This window comes from Tursiops truncatus, chromosome 7 (genome assembly GCF_011762595.2).
Source record: "Tursiops truncatus isolate mTurTru1 chromosome 7, mTurTru1.mat.Y, whole genome shotgun sequence".
Taxonomy (NCBI): Eukaryota; Metazoa; Chordata; class Mammalia; order Artiodactyla; family Delphinidae; genus Tursiops; species Tursiops truncatus.
In genome coordinates, this window is record NC_047040.1 from 59,438,294 (window position 1) to 59,453,776 (window position 15,483).

General features: G+C 42.6%; 1 protein-coding gene across 6 annotated transcripts in view; it reads right to left on the reverse strand.

The window, feature by feature from the left end:
• Window positions 1-15,035, reverse strand: part of MAP3K20 (mitogen-activated protein kinase kinase kinase 20) — a 174,335-nt gene extending 159,300 nt beyond the window's left edge. For 3 of the 6 annotated variants that reach the window (XM_033860012.2, XM_019922947.3, XM_019922949.3), the window contains exons 1-2: window positions 14,264-14,399; window positions 1,466-1,658 (exon numbers count right to left, since the gene is read on the reverse strand). In XM_033860012.2, coding sequence (XP_033715903.1) covers window positions 1,466-1,624 — 159 coding nt within the window. In that variant the 5' untranslated portion in view covers window positions 1,625-1,658; window positions 14,264-14,399. Of the gene's footprint in view, window positions 1-1,465; window positions 1,659-1,826; window positions 2,222-14,263; window positions 14,400-14,460; window positions 14,482-14,919 lie in introns of those variants that run through there. The other 3 variants (XM_073807566.1, XM_073807567.1, XM_019922948.3) reach the window with 3 other exon arrangements.
• Between the last annotated feature and the right edge of the window lie 448 nt (window positions 15,036-15,483).

Sequence of the window (15,483 nt, forward strand, 5' to 3'; positions counted from 1 at the left end):
ATGCTTAAAAAGATTAGCATACTTATACACTTCTTTGAATATAAATTTGATGGAACTAGTTTATTTTCTGTTCTTAGCTGGTCAGCTAGAGGTTTCAGAGTTAAAAACTGGAGAACAGGGGGTCTGACCTGGATTTCACCTACCCCTACTGGGGCAGCTTAACCTGTTTCTCAAAGCTGTATCTCCCAACCTACAGAATGGGTACAATAATGCTGGCCTGTAAAGGGCTTAAGAGTTCACTAGATAAAAAAACTAGGTTCAAGTCCAGAATAAGAAATGGTTTTATTATTTGGCTACTATTTTAAAAATTCGTTGATCAAGAAATGAGGGGAAGGAAACTTTTTCTACATAGTGCCCTTCGGTTTGGGGCACACATTGGCTTTAAAAGCTCTCACTTCTTAATGCTTTCCACAACCTACAGATACCCCAAGGCAGAGATATCTTAGTCTTTCTGACTTGGCTTCAACAATCGGAAACACAGATGGTGATTACACAGTCACACAGCAGTGCTGGGACGGAAGGCCACATAGTGCTTTCTACTTGGGTTTCCATCTCCAATCAATTGCTATGGTTCACTGGCAGCAGTCAGTGAAAAAAATGAAATCATTCAGGGAGATTAAAAGATGTTTATGGAAAAGTTCACTTCAAAAAGATATTGAAAAGAACAATAAGAAGCCAAAACAGGACATAAGTAGAAATGACCAAAGCAAACTCCAGACGGTAACTATTAAAAGTTATCAATGCCCTGAGCCCCTGCAGGTCAGCTCCACAACTAGCTTTATTGTGGAGTTTAGGTACCCAACGGAATGTGGGGATGATGTGTCACTTTCCTAAGAAAGATAAAGGGCCTGTGTATAAGTTTTGGGCTTGACTAGGACCAGCACAAACCCCAGACTCTGAAAGTTAAGACCTTTTTCCCATTTTACAACTAGGCCAGCTCTCTGTCTAGCATCTTTATTAAACAAAGTCCATCACTTTGGGCTTCAAGTAGAGGTGAAATGCAAGAAGCTGGTATTGCTTATATTTCAGTAGAAAAATAATGCTTTTTGTTTTTCAAAAGACAACTCCTGAGGACCACAAATTAATGGACAGAAAATGGAAAGGGGATGAAAACTTTACACACTACTCTTTACTGACCCCTCTTGGCTGACCCAGGGAAAAGCCTGAAGCCTGGGAAGGCCTGAAAGCTCACCTCCCCTGGACGACAGCTCAGGGAACATTCGGTCTGTCACGCCATGGAAAGAAATCCTCTCAGTTCAGATGACCCCTAGTAAAATTCAACCCCCAGCACACGTGGCATTGGTTGCTATTTATGGAGCTCCCAGAATGGAAACTGCGAAACGGCCTCACGGATCAACCCCAAAGGCTCTGCTAGGTCCCTGGCAGCCTGAGACCTCTGACTCCAGGTTGAAAAGCTTACATAAGTGCTATCGTGCCCACTTCTGATAGCAGGAAAAGACCTTACCTCTTTCTCTATCTTGAGTAGCTTCTTTACAGCCACCTCCTTGTCCTGTGATATCCATTTGGCTCGATAGACACTCCCGAAACTTCCTCCACCGCAGTTTTCGAAAAACTGCAAGTCATCAAATTTAATTTGCACAAAGGAGGTACCGAGAGACGACATCTCATAATGACAAAGTATTATACTTCCACGAAATCTATAGAGGGAAAGGAAAAGAAAGTTGGATTAGAAACATATTAGAGTGAAACCTCTGTATTCCACTTTAGCTAATGTATACCAAGTCCTGCAGCACTTCCAGAAAGGGCCTGATGACTTAGGAGGAAGAAAAGCAAGAGTATAAGCAAATCAACATGAAAACACTTACCCTGGCAGCCCATGCAAAATTCAACAGCAACTTGTCCAGACTCTGAAACACAGCTGTCCGCAGAGAAATGGCTCAGATTCCCACGCCCCCACCGACAAAGCCTGCAGCACCACTTCCTGCACATCCCAAGCAGCTCTGCCTAAAGGCTACTGTGTCACCAGGTCTCCTTCCCCAAAGCCCCAACAAACGGGAAGCATGCCCTCAGCAGCAGGCTTGCACAGCTCTTCTGGCATCTGAGGCACGCCATCTCCCCGTGTTGTACTCACTTCACACAAAATATACATAACCTAAGCATCTGAGCATGCTGGCACAGGAGGGCCCAGATGCTGCAAACTGAACGCGCATTCGGTGTTGGGATTTCAAAAGCAAGCGGTCAGCTTCGGGATGGAAGAAGAGCTGGCCAAGTGTTTTGCAGAAGTGGCTCCCTGGATTGTATCCTGGAGCAGAACTTAATTAAAGAGCAGAAAATTTGCCCTTGATTACAAAATATATTACGTCATCCAGAGAACTCTGCCAAGAATGTTTTTTAAAAAATATTATGCTTGTTTCCAGAGGAACTGATTACCTCTCCCAGAGATTATTACAGTGATATTTTCTGCAGTCTAAGGAGTTTTACTATTCTCCAGGTAAGGGGTCATTCTTCACACCCTATACCAAACCACAGATTAGCAGGAAAAACAAAACAAAAACATACAAACAAGAAAACGAGGGTCTAAAGTTTTGAACTTGCATGAAAAGCAGATGGATAAAAAAGTTTGTATACATATTCTTCCCAAACTGTAAATCAGAATCTTATAATGAGGGAGCAAAAAGATGAATCCATATGTACAGGACATTCTACAAAACAACTCCCCTGGGGTCCTCATAATTGTCAATGTCATGAAAGATTAAAAAAAAAAAAGCAGAGAAACTTACAGCACACAGAGGACTTAAATATGATGACTAAATGCAATGCATAATCACTGACTAGATTCTGGATCCCCCCCACCAAAACTACAGAAGTTATTAAGATTTTAGGGAAATCTGAATATTAACTATATATTAGATAATATTATTTTATCCGTGGCAAGTAATGGTATTTTGGTTTTGTAGAAGGATGTCCTTGCTCTTGAAAGATATACTGGGTGATGTATTAAAGTATGATACCTCCAAGTTAATTTAAAATGGTTCAATTCCCCCTCACCCTCCGAAAAAAGTGAATGGGTATAGAAAGGAAAGAGGCAAATGCAGCAAAATGTTAAGAACTGGTGAATCTAGGTGAAAGTTATATGGGCGTTTTACTACTCTTTCCATTTTTCTGTGGAGTTTGATTATTTTCCAAAGAAAAGGGTGGAGGGAGGCAGTTTGCACCTATACAGATTGACAAAATTTCTTCTTAAACAACTTGCAGCTTTGCAGAGTGATGTACACAGTAAGCTCAGAGATCTTAACGTGCAGCCACCCCATTTTAGGAACATCAGGTCACTGAAGAATGCTGATTTCTTAACAGAAGCCAAACTCAGCTCTACTTTGGGAAGAAGGCAAGAGAGAGGATTGTTTATCCTCTGCGCTTTAAAAGATAGCTTAGCGTCTACATAAATAAACATAGTATCCAGATACAGTCTGTACCTATCTGAGTCAACAACTTACCTTACTTTTGCTTAAATTCATATTTAGCTAATTACAGAAAAGAAGGCAAAAAAAAAAAAAAAGAAAATTTAAGAATGTGCCAAAGGTAGGTACACAGAACATGCAAATTTGTTCTTATCCGCAAAAAGTTTGTTCAACAAACGTAGAGAACAAAATGTATGGATACCAAGGAGGAAGGGGGGGTAGGAGGAATTGGGAGATTGGGACTGACATATATACATTATTGATGTTATGTATAAAATAGATAACTAAACAGGGAACTCTACTTACTGCTCTGTGGTGACCTAAATGGGAAGGAAATCCAAAAAAGAGGGGACATATGTATACGTATAGCTGATTCACTTTGCTGTATAGTAGAAACTAACACAACATTGTAAAGCAACCATACTCCAATAAAAATTAATAAAAAAAGAAAATGTCATTAAAACTTAAAAATAAAGATGAAAAAAGAAGTTTGTTCAACAAAATGGAAAACACCACTTGCAAGAGTTCCTCAGTGTTAAGTATTATAGACACTATATTTTTATTATTCACTTTTACTTTTATCAAAAAAATAAAACTCTCCTTTCCCCTCCCTCCCCACACCCAATTCTCTCTTCAGAGGGAACTAATTTCAACTCGCTTAGGGTTTTATTCTGATATTTATATTTCATATGATATTTTTATATCTATATTTCTAAAAATGTCTTTATATTGCTAATTCCTGATTGTCCCATTTTAGTTATTACCTATTAACTTCTCCCTGTGGAAGATAAGGATTTAGTTCTCATATCCCATCCTTTACCCCCTTACATACAAATATGTCACACTTGCCCAATCCTCCCAGCATCCAATTCTACTGTAACGTTTGGTTAAGTCAATATTCACTGTTTACAGTAGTCTGACAAAGTAAACATTATTCCCAAGAGTGCTGAGCAGGACTTAATGAATTTTCCTTTCTTGGATAATTTTTTCTTTCTCCCAGAGTTACTAGTTGTTCTGTTTTTGTTTTCGTTGTTTGCTTAGACTTTTTTTTTTTTTTTGCGGTACGCGGGCCTCTCACTGCTGTGGCCTCTCCCGTTGCGGAGCACAGGCTCCGGACGCGCAGGCTCAGCGGCCATGGCTCACGGGCCGAGCCGCTCTGCGGCATGTGGGATCTTCCCGGACCGGGGCACGAACCCGTGTCCCCTGCATCGGCAGGTGGACTCTCAACCACTGCGCCACCAGGGAAGCCCTGCTTAGCTTTTTATACACCTAAAACGTACTCACCTCATCAAACTCTCCCAAGAACTGCAAAACTCCTCTCAATATTAAGTAAAAACATCGGGTAATTTGGCAGGGGTGGGGTGTTCCATTTTCTCTTGGAGACATTCCTGCTATACCCTTCAACGTCAGGCAATCTAGCTGGAATAGCTGCTCTAGGCCAGACTTGACTGGGACTTCCCTTCCCCATCATCCTCAGCATTTCCTTCACCTTTTCCTCTGTGGGAACGCCTGTCCTTGGATCTCCTGGCTTCTCTTTCTTGGTTTATTCCCTTACTTTGACAGTGTACCATCTCCCATTAGCTACCTGAACAGAGTGCCCAGGATGCAATTTTTTGGGAGAATCTGTATGTCTTAAAATGTCTTGATTGGTAGTACGGAATTACAGATAGGAAATAATCTCCTTATAATTTCCGAAGTACAATATTACCTCATACCCATCTAGTTTCTAACGTGTCTGTAGAGCAGCCTGAAGCTACTCTGGTTATTAATTCTTTTTACATTATTTTTTTCCTTTTTGAAAGCTTTTAGGACCTTGTAGTCATCCCTGGAATCGTGAAATTAATAGGATATGCTTAGAGGTGAGTCTTTTTCAACTGGTGGGATACTCAGTATACTCTCCGTCTGTGACTCATGTCTTTTAATTCCAGGAAATTTCCTTGTGAGCTTCCTTCACCACTTATAGCCACTTTTACTTCTTGTCTCTTCCCTCCCCAGACACGCAGGAGGACTGATTTGCAGTTGCCAGTACACGCTTTCACATCTCCACACCTCTGCACAGGCTAGTGTCTCTGCTTAGAATGCCTTTCCCTGCCCAGTGATGTCCCTGACCACCTCCTCTGGGCCTCACGAGCAGAGTTAATTCTCCTTCTGTACCACAGGCCCTCTTTTTATCCGTTCATCATTCCCACTTACTTCCCACCAGACTTCACATTCTTTAAAGGCAAGACACGTTTCTATTTACACGTGGGTCTTCAGCACCTACTACGCAGCTAGGTGCATCACACCTTTTCCATTAAAAAGTATGTATTGAATGAATGAATGAATAAACAAATGAATAAATAATTTCTGGCTATTCCTGTTATGCCTTTTGCAGCTGGAAAGATTCCAATCAGATTAAGTAAAATCTGAGAACTATAGTTTTCATAAGTGGCCCCCAGAGGAATCCGAAGCAAATCCTGATTTGGAAACAGCTGCCTGGGCTTCTTGGGAGACTGAGAACAGTATATTTGGGTCTTCAGGATTAGGTGTCTCTGAGTCTGGAGGAGGGGGAGAGGAGGAGGGGGAGGGAAGAAATTCTTCCAGAACAAACAGATCGGAACCAGGATGAGATCAATATGAATAAGTCTGAACCCTCTGGTGCGGAGCAAGTCCAGGGAATGTGGATGAACTGAGGCAGGATCAGTCCCACTTGAAACTGACCCAGGGGTGCCAGAGGGAGGCTGACCTCTGAGAAGCATAGTTCTCCAGGATCTTCACCCTGAGATGAGGCAACCAGTCAGCTCTTCCCAGAATCACTGTTACTCATCCTGCCTTTGGTGATACATCCTGCCTTTTGGAAACTGGCTATGTAGGAACGGAACTATATAATTACTTGAGGGTTTTACTGAGACCATAAAAAATTAGGTCCCATCTGATTACCGAAGAGACTAACAATTCTGGGGTGTATGAATACAGGTTCTAACTCCAGTGAGCTTGGCAAAGCGTCATGGACATAGCTGAAAAACCTGACTGAGAGTCCCATTGCCATCTATGTGACTGTCTGACCACATATATTTACTTTTCCCTTTGAGCTTTCTCTCCTTTAAAATCATTATTCTAAGAGGATCAACTTATGACCAGAAGAATGGATAAACTGAGTTGCTGATTAATCATACTTCGAGCATCTTGGGGAAGACTGCTACCTGATGAAATTATGTTCTAATTTTTCAGGTGTATTCTCCAATGAATAGACTAGAATTTAATAAGAGTCATCTATATAAATGTATTTACATAGTATACCCAATCAAATGATGTTTTCATCTCACCATGTTAAAACAATTGCTTTTACACAAGAAAGGCAATTTTTCTCCATGCAATAATTCCCAGTCCTAATTTTTTTTTTTTTTTTTTTTTTTGCGGTATGCGGGCCTCTCACTGTTGTGGCCTCTCCCGTTGCGGAGCACAGGCTCCGGACGCACAGGCTCAGCAGCCATGGCTCACAGGCCCAGCTGCTCCTCGGCATGTGGGATCTTCCCGGACCGGGGCACGAACCCGTGTCCCCTGCATAGGCAGGCAGACTCTCAACCACTGCGCCACCAGGGAAGCCCCCAGTCCTAATTTTGCAGCATCCTAACTTTGGTTTCATAAACTCTCAAAGCTGTTTTAAATTTTAATGATAAGTATCTATCACAGAGCACTGAAGGGTAAGTTAGAACAGGGATATCACAAAAATGTATAAGAGGGTGTCAGAACTCTGAAAATATTGAAAATCACTAACTCAGTGGTTAAGTCCAATCATTTGAGTACTTGAGTAGTAAGACTAATTTTTTTTTTAATTTTTAAAGATTTCCTTAGGAAACTGCCCGGCCGTCCAGTGGTTAGGACTCCGCACTTTCACTGCCCGGGCCCTGGGTTCAATCCCTGGTCGGAGATCTAACATCTTGCAAGCCACAGGGCGTGGCCAAAAAAAAAAAAATTTCCTTACATTAAAATTTTAAAATATTTTTAAACTATTAATTGCTGAAAGCATATATAGTACTATCAGGTAATTATCAAAAGTAGAACTATAGGGAGGAAGAAAAAAAACCTTATAGGGAGTATTGTTTTACTTTTTAAAGTTTTCAGCTTTCCAATCCAAAAAATGGACTTTTGCCCTGGATTTTAAAAAAAGAAAAAAAAACCCCACAAATTTAGAATTAGATAGATGTGAGTTAGAACTCTGCCTCTACTTCTCAGTAACCTTGAATCAATCACTTTTCTCAGACCATGGCATTTCCAGACCCATTAAAGGAAATATCCATTCTGTTACCATGTGTCTCAAAATTGATAGTCCAAAAGCTATCAAGTTTGAACAGTATTATTTGACTTCTTTAAGTCTCACTTCCAAGTAACAGATATTTCAACACAGACACAGCATGATCCAGGGGAAAGACCCCAGTTCGATAGCTCTAGGAGCAAATCTGAACTGACTTGCTGCCAGGCCTTGGGCAGGGCACTGAGCCTCTCCAGCCTTAGCTTTCTCACTGGCAGTAATACCCATTCTGTGTAGTTGTTGAGAAGTGGGAGATGCTGTGAAAGGCCTTGCACAGTGCCCAGCACCCAGTACATAATACTCAATAAATGGAAACTATGGTTCTTTAATTATTTTAAGAAATCTTGATATCATATTTAACCATCTACTTTTTCAGCCTTTGTAGTTAGGTATGCTTTCCTCAACAGTTTTCCTCTCCTGTTTTCAGAATTGTTTTATATTATAGCTTCATTAGTTTTGCAGAACAACTATAAATAATGTATTGTTGATCCTTAAATCCCTATTTTGTGAGCTTCTTTGTGTACGTTTTATTTTTTTTCCCTCACTCCTCTAGTTGCTGCTCTTGGTTTTGGCCATTTTTGCAAGATCCATCTTCTTAGTAATATAATTTTCTTTTAAACATTTTTTTTCATAAGGAGAATATTTAAGTTATTAAAAGACAATACTTTTATTTTTTGGCACTTTTTAGATACTAGAGTTTCTGGGACCTATTTAGTCAATTATAGCCCTCACTTTGGAAGCGTCTTAGAGTATACATTTCTGTGGTGGCCCTTATCTTCTTTCAGATCTTATCTACTGCATATCAAATAGACTCAAGATACTTGCAAATCTTAATTTAAAAAAAATTAAATCTACTTATAAAAGGATTAGTTTTATTAGAAAAGAACTTTGGACTTTTTCTGGATTTTTCTATCTTTTAGGTTTATACAGGGCTATTATTTCTCAACTCAGATCATTTTCTACCCCTAATTTACACTAGTCTTCTTCCTCTCTTCACAAAAGTTAAAAGTCTATTTTCTGGTACAATATAGAAGAAAAAAATCATTTGTTTTGTCATGACCTGAATATGACCAAAAAAACCCCAAAAACCCCTCAGTCAATTCTTTTGCCAAGCTCACTGCCCTAATATTTATTTATGCTAGTATTATTTCAGCCTCCTTAACACAGATTAGTAAATAAACTAATAAAAATGTGCTTCATCACCATGTACATAAAAACAATACCACTTGGATTGCAGGTCTGCAATTATTTATTTTTTCTTCAAGTCTTATCTTCAAAAAAATGGGGAAAGCTCTGGTTTGATGTATTTGTTTATAACACCAAGGTCAAAGATTCAAAGATTCTGTTTCTGAGCAGGACTGCTGTTCTGCTATGATAGATAAGATCTGTAAGACTAGCTAGAGACTGGGTATGAATAGAACTAACTAGTATTGTGTCCTTCCTTCCTCCAAGTCTGCTACCAGAAAGCAGACTGTCTTGTCTAGAATAGGTTGCTGGGCTCAGTGAAGAGGATCTTCAGTCATGGATATCTGAGAGAAGCCAACTTCAAGAGTCTAAAAAAACAGAAAAGCTATTGTTTCACTTTTTTTTTCCCCTCGCTCCTTTATCACATAAATAACATAGAACTCTCTAGATAAAGCACAGGTTAAAATTAAAATGAACTAATTAAATGAGACATTATTTGTACTTTAATACTTCAGTTAATGAAAAGAGACTTCCATGACATACTTTTCTTGCCAGAAATGTTGTTATGAGAAGCAAAATAGAGGAGGAACAGGAATGTAGGGGGCAGGGGCACTTATGCCACAGAAATGCCGTGTGTAAATATGTCTGTGCTCAAACAGAAGCCCAACTAGGAAACTCGAAGCAGGTACAATCCAGGACATGGGTCACTGCAGGGGCTTCTCATGTCGAATGATTAGAAGCTTCTAGCGTTGAATGACTGGAGGCATGAGGAAGAGAATGGGGCCAGAGTCTGACTAAAACAAAGGAGCATGGAGAGGGCACATTTCTATGGGCTGGCTGGAAGAGGAACACACAGGTGTTTGGGGATACGGGTGAGGGTAGGGGAGAAAGCGTGGTGAGTAAACACGGCTTATTCAGTCAGCAGGCCCATGCATCCCTAGATCCTGCTGCCACTCAGCTTTTATTTCTACTCTAGAACAGTTTGCTGTCACACAGAAAGTATCTCACCTTCCCGGCTGCTAACAAACAGTACAATTTTGGACAAACCTAGAATGAAGGTTCCCTGAGAAAGGGAAATATGAGAGTTAAAAACTGGTAACCTTGATGTAACATGAAAAAAAAAAAATGGGGACATTAAAACTAGATAAGACCAAAGGAAGACTCTGTAGTATGTATCACCGAGCCAGAGGCAACGCTATCTGTGGACAAAAGTTACAGAAAGAATTCTGGGTTATTAGAGCTGCCTAACAAGGAAATACACCACCCTGTTTAGTAGTGCGTCCTCCATCACTGAGAGTGTTGAACGGGAATGTGGATAGGAGACGACGAAAGCAGAATGACTCGTTTCACAAAGATCCACTCCAACCCTATGAGTACACCATGACTGACCTCTCCCTTCCCTTCTTAGGGATACAGTCATGAACCTGACACTGAGAGCCCCCTCGCTTGTGGAGGAACACAGTGATCAATACCAGCAATGGGGATAATGGAGATGACTGGGCATCCTCCTAAATTTCTCCTCCCAAACTGGCTGAGAAGGTGAGAGCCATATTTCAGACTTCTATCCTACAACTATCCTCCCCCCTCCTCTTGACTTCCAAAGCAAAGAGCTCTGCTGACCTCAAAAGCCACAGTAGGACCACAGGAAAAAAAAAAAAAAACTCTTTGGATGATGATCTACCCCCATTCTTTTCTCAGCATAATGGAATTGCATTACCCCACGTGGCAGGCTGGTCTATGAAGCAGAATGGTGCTGGTACCATTTACCAGAACCAGGACCATGCTCCTCAAATGTGGGTTAGCCCACAGGTGGAGTACCCAGTTCTGAGCAGAAGATGTACGAATAAACACACGTCTTACATCAGCGATTTTAAGATTTGGAGGAATAAACTTGCTTAATGTCTGTTTGTATTGGTTTGTTCAATAAAGTCAAAAAGTACAGAAGACAACGCCAAAGTCACATGAATTTTTAAGATTAAATGCAAGATTCGAAAAAAAGTGCTTGCTTACACTAGGGGTATTTATGGCTACACTTACAGATCCCTGAAGGAATACGTTCTTCCCCACCTTTGGTAGAAAAGTTTAATAAGCAAAGATTTACTCCATGACCTTTAGGCAGTGATCTTTGCCTTCTCTTTTTGGTTTTCCTCTATGGAAGTCCAGAGATGAGTCCACAGAGAAGAATGTTGGTCCCTGAAGGCAATCTGTGCTCAAAATCGGCTGTAAGAATGGTCAATGTTGGTCTTCTAGGTCATAATCTTCCACCATTCCTACAGTTCCCAAACTGTTCAAATATAAATGCACTAATTTTCAGATTCTCCCCCCAAGAATATTACAAAGCTGTGTATAAACTCAGAGGTACGCACAGAGCTGCTTTAGAAATCCTTACGTGCAAAGCAGGAGGATAGCTATGAAAACCTCCTAGCCCTACATACACACGTAAGTATGATTTGGGAACAGGGCAGGCTACCAAGGGCAAGCCTTAGCTGGGAACAGGTGAGACAGGCAGCTTTCTCTGTGTATAAATTGAGAGTGTGGAAAACCCCTTCTCTACCACTCAGTGATGGTGGCTAAAGTTCCTGGCACTGGCTCAAGCATTTCCATGTGCTGTCTCATATCCTTCTGCTTATGAAGCAGGGATTACTGTCCTCAGTTTGCATGTGAGGAAACTGAGGATCAACCGTGTAAAAGTTGCCCAAGCCAACCACCTATCTTAAAGTGACACAACTGAAATTCAAATTCAGGTCTGACTTCAAAGTCATATCATTTTTTCCACCATATCATGTCTTTTTTCCACTATATCATTCTGCCTCCTCCTTCTAATTTGCCTTTTTTTCTTTAAACAATCTCTTTTCTTATTATAGTAATTACTAGATTGCTTACCATCCACCTAAAGTTCAATTTGAGGCTTTAATGGGATGCCGGGGTCAGGGTGTCAAATGCGTGGCTGCCTTGTTCTCACAGAATCTTCTACTGTGTTGGGATTACTTAACTGCTATTAGGGCATAATCGATGGTTCAGCTGTCTGTAGGAGGGTCTGACACAGAAGCACCCAGGTATCAGTCAAACCAATCTAAGCTCTAGCATTTATAGCCCTCTTTCCTTAACAGGTACAGTTTTATGGTCACAGCTGGAAGTTTGCTTATTTGTGTGTAGTGGGGCAAGGTTAACAGCCACAAAAGTAGCCTAAATCTTCCCTGCAGTAAGACCAAAAGGTGCCTTCGCTGTTCCTATTACATGCAGATAGACAAGACACCCTCCCTGTCAATCTGTCCTCGGTAGAATAAAATGGAAAACAAATGATCCAAATTGATTTTTATTTCCAGCATCTCTGGATACAGATATAAGGCTATCTTATTCCAAGAAGGCCTATATCACCACAAACATCCTTTTCTGGTTTTTAAAAAAAAATCATTGATTCTCTCCTTTCTTTTTTCTGAATCCATCAATTTCTAAAATCAACTGTCCACTTTTCTCTTTCACTCCACACTAATAGTTTCACTCCATGTCTGACCCCTTTTCATGAAACATCACTGTAATTTCTCCAGTGTTTTCTCTGATGACTAGATTATTCACTTCACGCCCCTGTTAACTCCTGTTTATAATTTTGTAGCCCTATCAGTTTCACTGCTCATTCCGGATAGGCACTCAGCCAATATACTGCCAATAACACTCACTCTTGTGCTAACTTAAAATACACAGCTTAGCCTGCCAAGTTTCCTTATTTGGCAAGAAGGTCCCTGAGTTCCCAAGATCTTTGACCATCCATTTTTAGATCCAAATCCTCAGTGCTTAATATTTGGATATTTCTCTCTTTCTCTTTGATTTGTCCTTATGTGTTCCCCAAAAGAATAAGAAAAAGAGATCAATCATCTATTTGCTTTCCTAGACAAGAAAAAAATGTCCTTGCCATTATGGTCATTTACTCTGGAATTATTACCACTAAAACTTTTGATGCAAACAATATTTTCCAGTTTAAAAAAATTCCCATAATAATCTCAAAAAAGTTATAATAAAAATTAAATTCTGAAAGATTAAAATAAACAGTACACATTGCTGTAAAAGACCATGTTTCTTTATCTTAATTCTCTCTTTCCAAACAAACTAAATTCGCATTCATTTACAATCTCCCAAATCTCTCACTATTGTAGCAGGAACATAAAACAAAGGCTCCACAAATGACTAAAACTATAATTAAAATGCAGTCATCCCATATTTTTTGAAAATCAAAAAACGACATGAAATTTCATTGTGGAGATGGGCCTACTACAAAGAAGACACTAACTGTTTTGGATTGCTTGTTTATTTTTTGTCTAAATGTGTCTGTAGGTTTGGTTCCACTGAATCCTAGCTGTTCACTTCAACGGAGGTCAGGAAAGCAAGAAGGCTCTCCTAAAACAGCTTTAAGGTTAAAATATGGATACACTTTAACAACCACCGTAGCTCAAAAATCATAGAATTAATTCTGTAAGTCCATTCTAATACACTATCATACATAAGAAGCTGTTTATTGTAATATCACTGGAATAGGACACTAAATGATGTTGCTTTCATTATTAAAGAAACTAACAAAAATAGTAATTAAGTTTCCCCATAAACACTGCTTATCCAAGACCCAGAGGCGCATCAGAAACATACATTTTCAACAATCTAACGATTGCCCCATTTTGTAGGAAATTCAATGTCCTCCGGCCAGTTTTGGATTAAAGTTTGTCTGCAAGCTGTCAGGAGCAAGCGAGGGGTGGCGGCCGCCTCAGCCTTCACCTCCGTCCTGGTGCAGGACCCCGAGCCCAGGAACCCGGGGACGCCACCCGGTCGGCAAAGCGGCCACCCCGACGCCCGCGGAAGGCACGAGCTCCACGCTGCCCGGGGCAGTGCAGGAGCCGCCGCTCTGGGCGGGAGGCGAGCTCCCGAGACGGCCGGCAGGAAAGCAGAAGTTAGTGGCCTCTCCTCGCACGCAAGCACCTCTGCCGGGAAGCGGCCTGCACCCTGCGCTGATTTGGGAGATTCGCGCCTCGCCTCTCGAGAGACGCCCGGGTCACCCCGGCGAGGCCGGCGCTCCACGTCCGGGCAGGGGAGCGGCGGCCGGGAGGCGCCGCCCGCCGGGGCCGAGACCACCAGAGTCTCTCCGGCTGCGCCCTGCTCTTCCCGGCGCCAACTTCTGCCTGGGACCCGTGCGAACTTCCCGAGCCGCTTCCCGGCCGCGCAAGGGCGCGGGAACCGGGGACGCCAGCTCCGTGTCGGGCAGGGGTGCTCCGTGGAGGCCCTGACCCCGGCAGGGCCTGGGCCCGCGACGCCAGGACGAGTCGCGATCGCGGCGGGCCTGCTCCGCACCCTCACCCCCGCAGCCTCTGGCCTGGCCCCTTACCTGGCTCCCGGACCGGGCGCGAGCAGCAGCCGGGGGCGCCGAGGCCCCGCGCGCGGCGAGGGCAGGGGCGGCGGTCGGGGTTCGAGAGGACTGCGGCCGGGTCGGCTCCCACGCTTTCCGCCCGAGTCAGGAGTTGAACATTCCGCGTCTCCGCCCGCGCCAATGAGGAAGACAGTCACGGCAACAGCACCACCTACCTCTGAGCGCGGAACGGCCGGGCCTCCCTGTCCGCGCCGCACACGCCAGCCGGCCCGGCCGCAGCGCAGAAGCTCGACAGCTAGGCGGGGGCGGGCGCTCGGGCTCCCAGGCTGCACCCCGAGGGCACCTTGCGCCGCGCGCCCTGGGACCCTCCCAGGCCGCCGCACCCCACAGACCGAACCCCATACCGCGGGGACGCGGATAGAGGGGGTATGCCTCTGCCTCCCTTTGTGCCTTCCCATCTTTTTAACAAGTTAGCACCACGTATTCCCTCAACTCATCCTTATCAACAAACATTTACTATGAAAAAGGCGCTGGGATACAAAGACACGGGAGGCTCCTTCGTGCCGTACAGATGTTAATTATCTGCTTGGGAAGGGGACCAACCGACGTGTACAGATATTTCGTGGGAGGTAGGGCTGAAGGCTGCCTCAGTGGAACCATCAGTAGATACCTACGGAATTTTGAGGAAGGTCTGCTGCCCTGGTTGATGACTTTAGCAAAGCAGAGTTCAGATGAGACTAGAATCCGCTCCAGGTGTGAGCAAAAGGTGGCAATCAGTACTGGGGAGAGAAGTTATGGTCAGTGGGGAGGACGGTTCTGTGGAGGAAATGGGAGACGAGGTTCTAAAAGTATGGGAGGGGAAGGGTAAGCTGTGACAAAGTGAGAGAGTGGCATGGACATATAAACATTACCAAACGTAAAATAGATAGCTAGTGGGAAGCAGCCGCATAGCACAGGGAGATCAGCTCGGTGCTTTGTGACCACCTAGAGGGGTGGGATAGGGAGGGTGGGAGGGAGGGAGTCGCAAGAGGTAAGAGATATGGGAACGTATGTATATGTATAACTGATTCACTTCGTTATAAAGCAGAAACTAACACACCATTGTAAAGCAATTATACTCCAATAAAGATGTTAAAAAATAAAAATAAAAAAAATAAAAGTATGGGAGGCATGATCCAGGGCTCACTGATTTCGAATCTTATCATCTATGGACACTGGGGAACTGTGGAAAGTTAGAA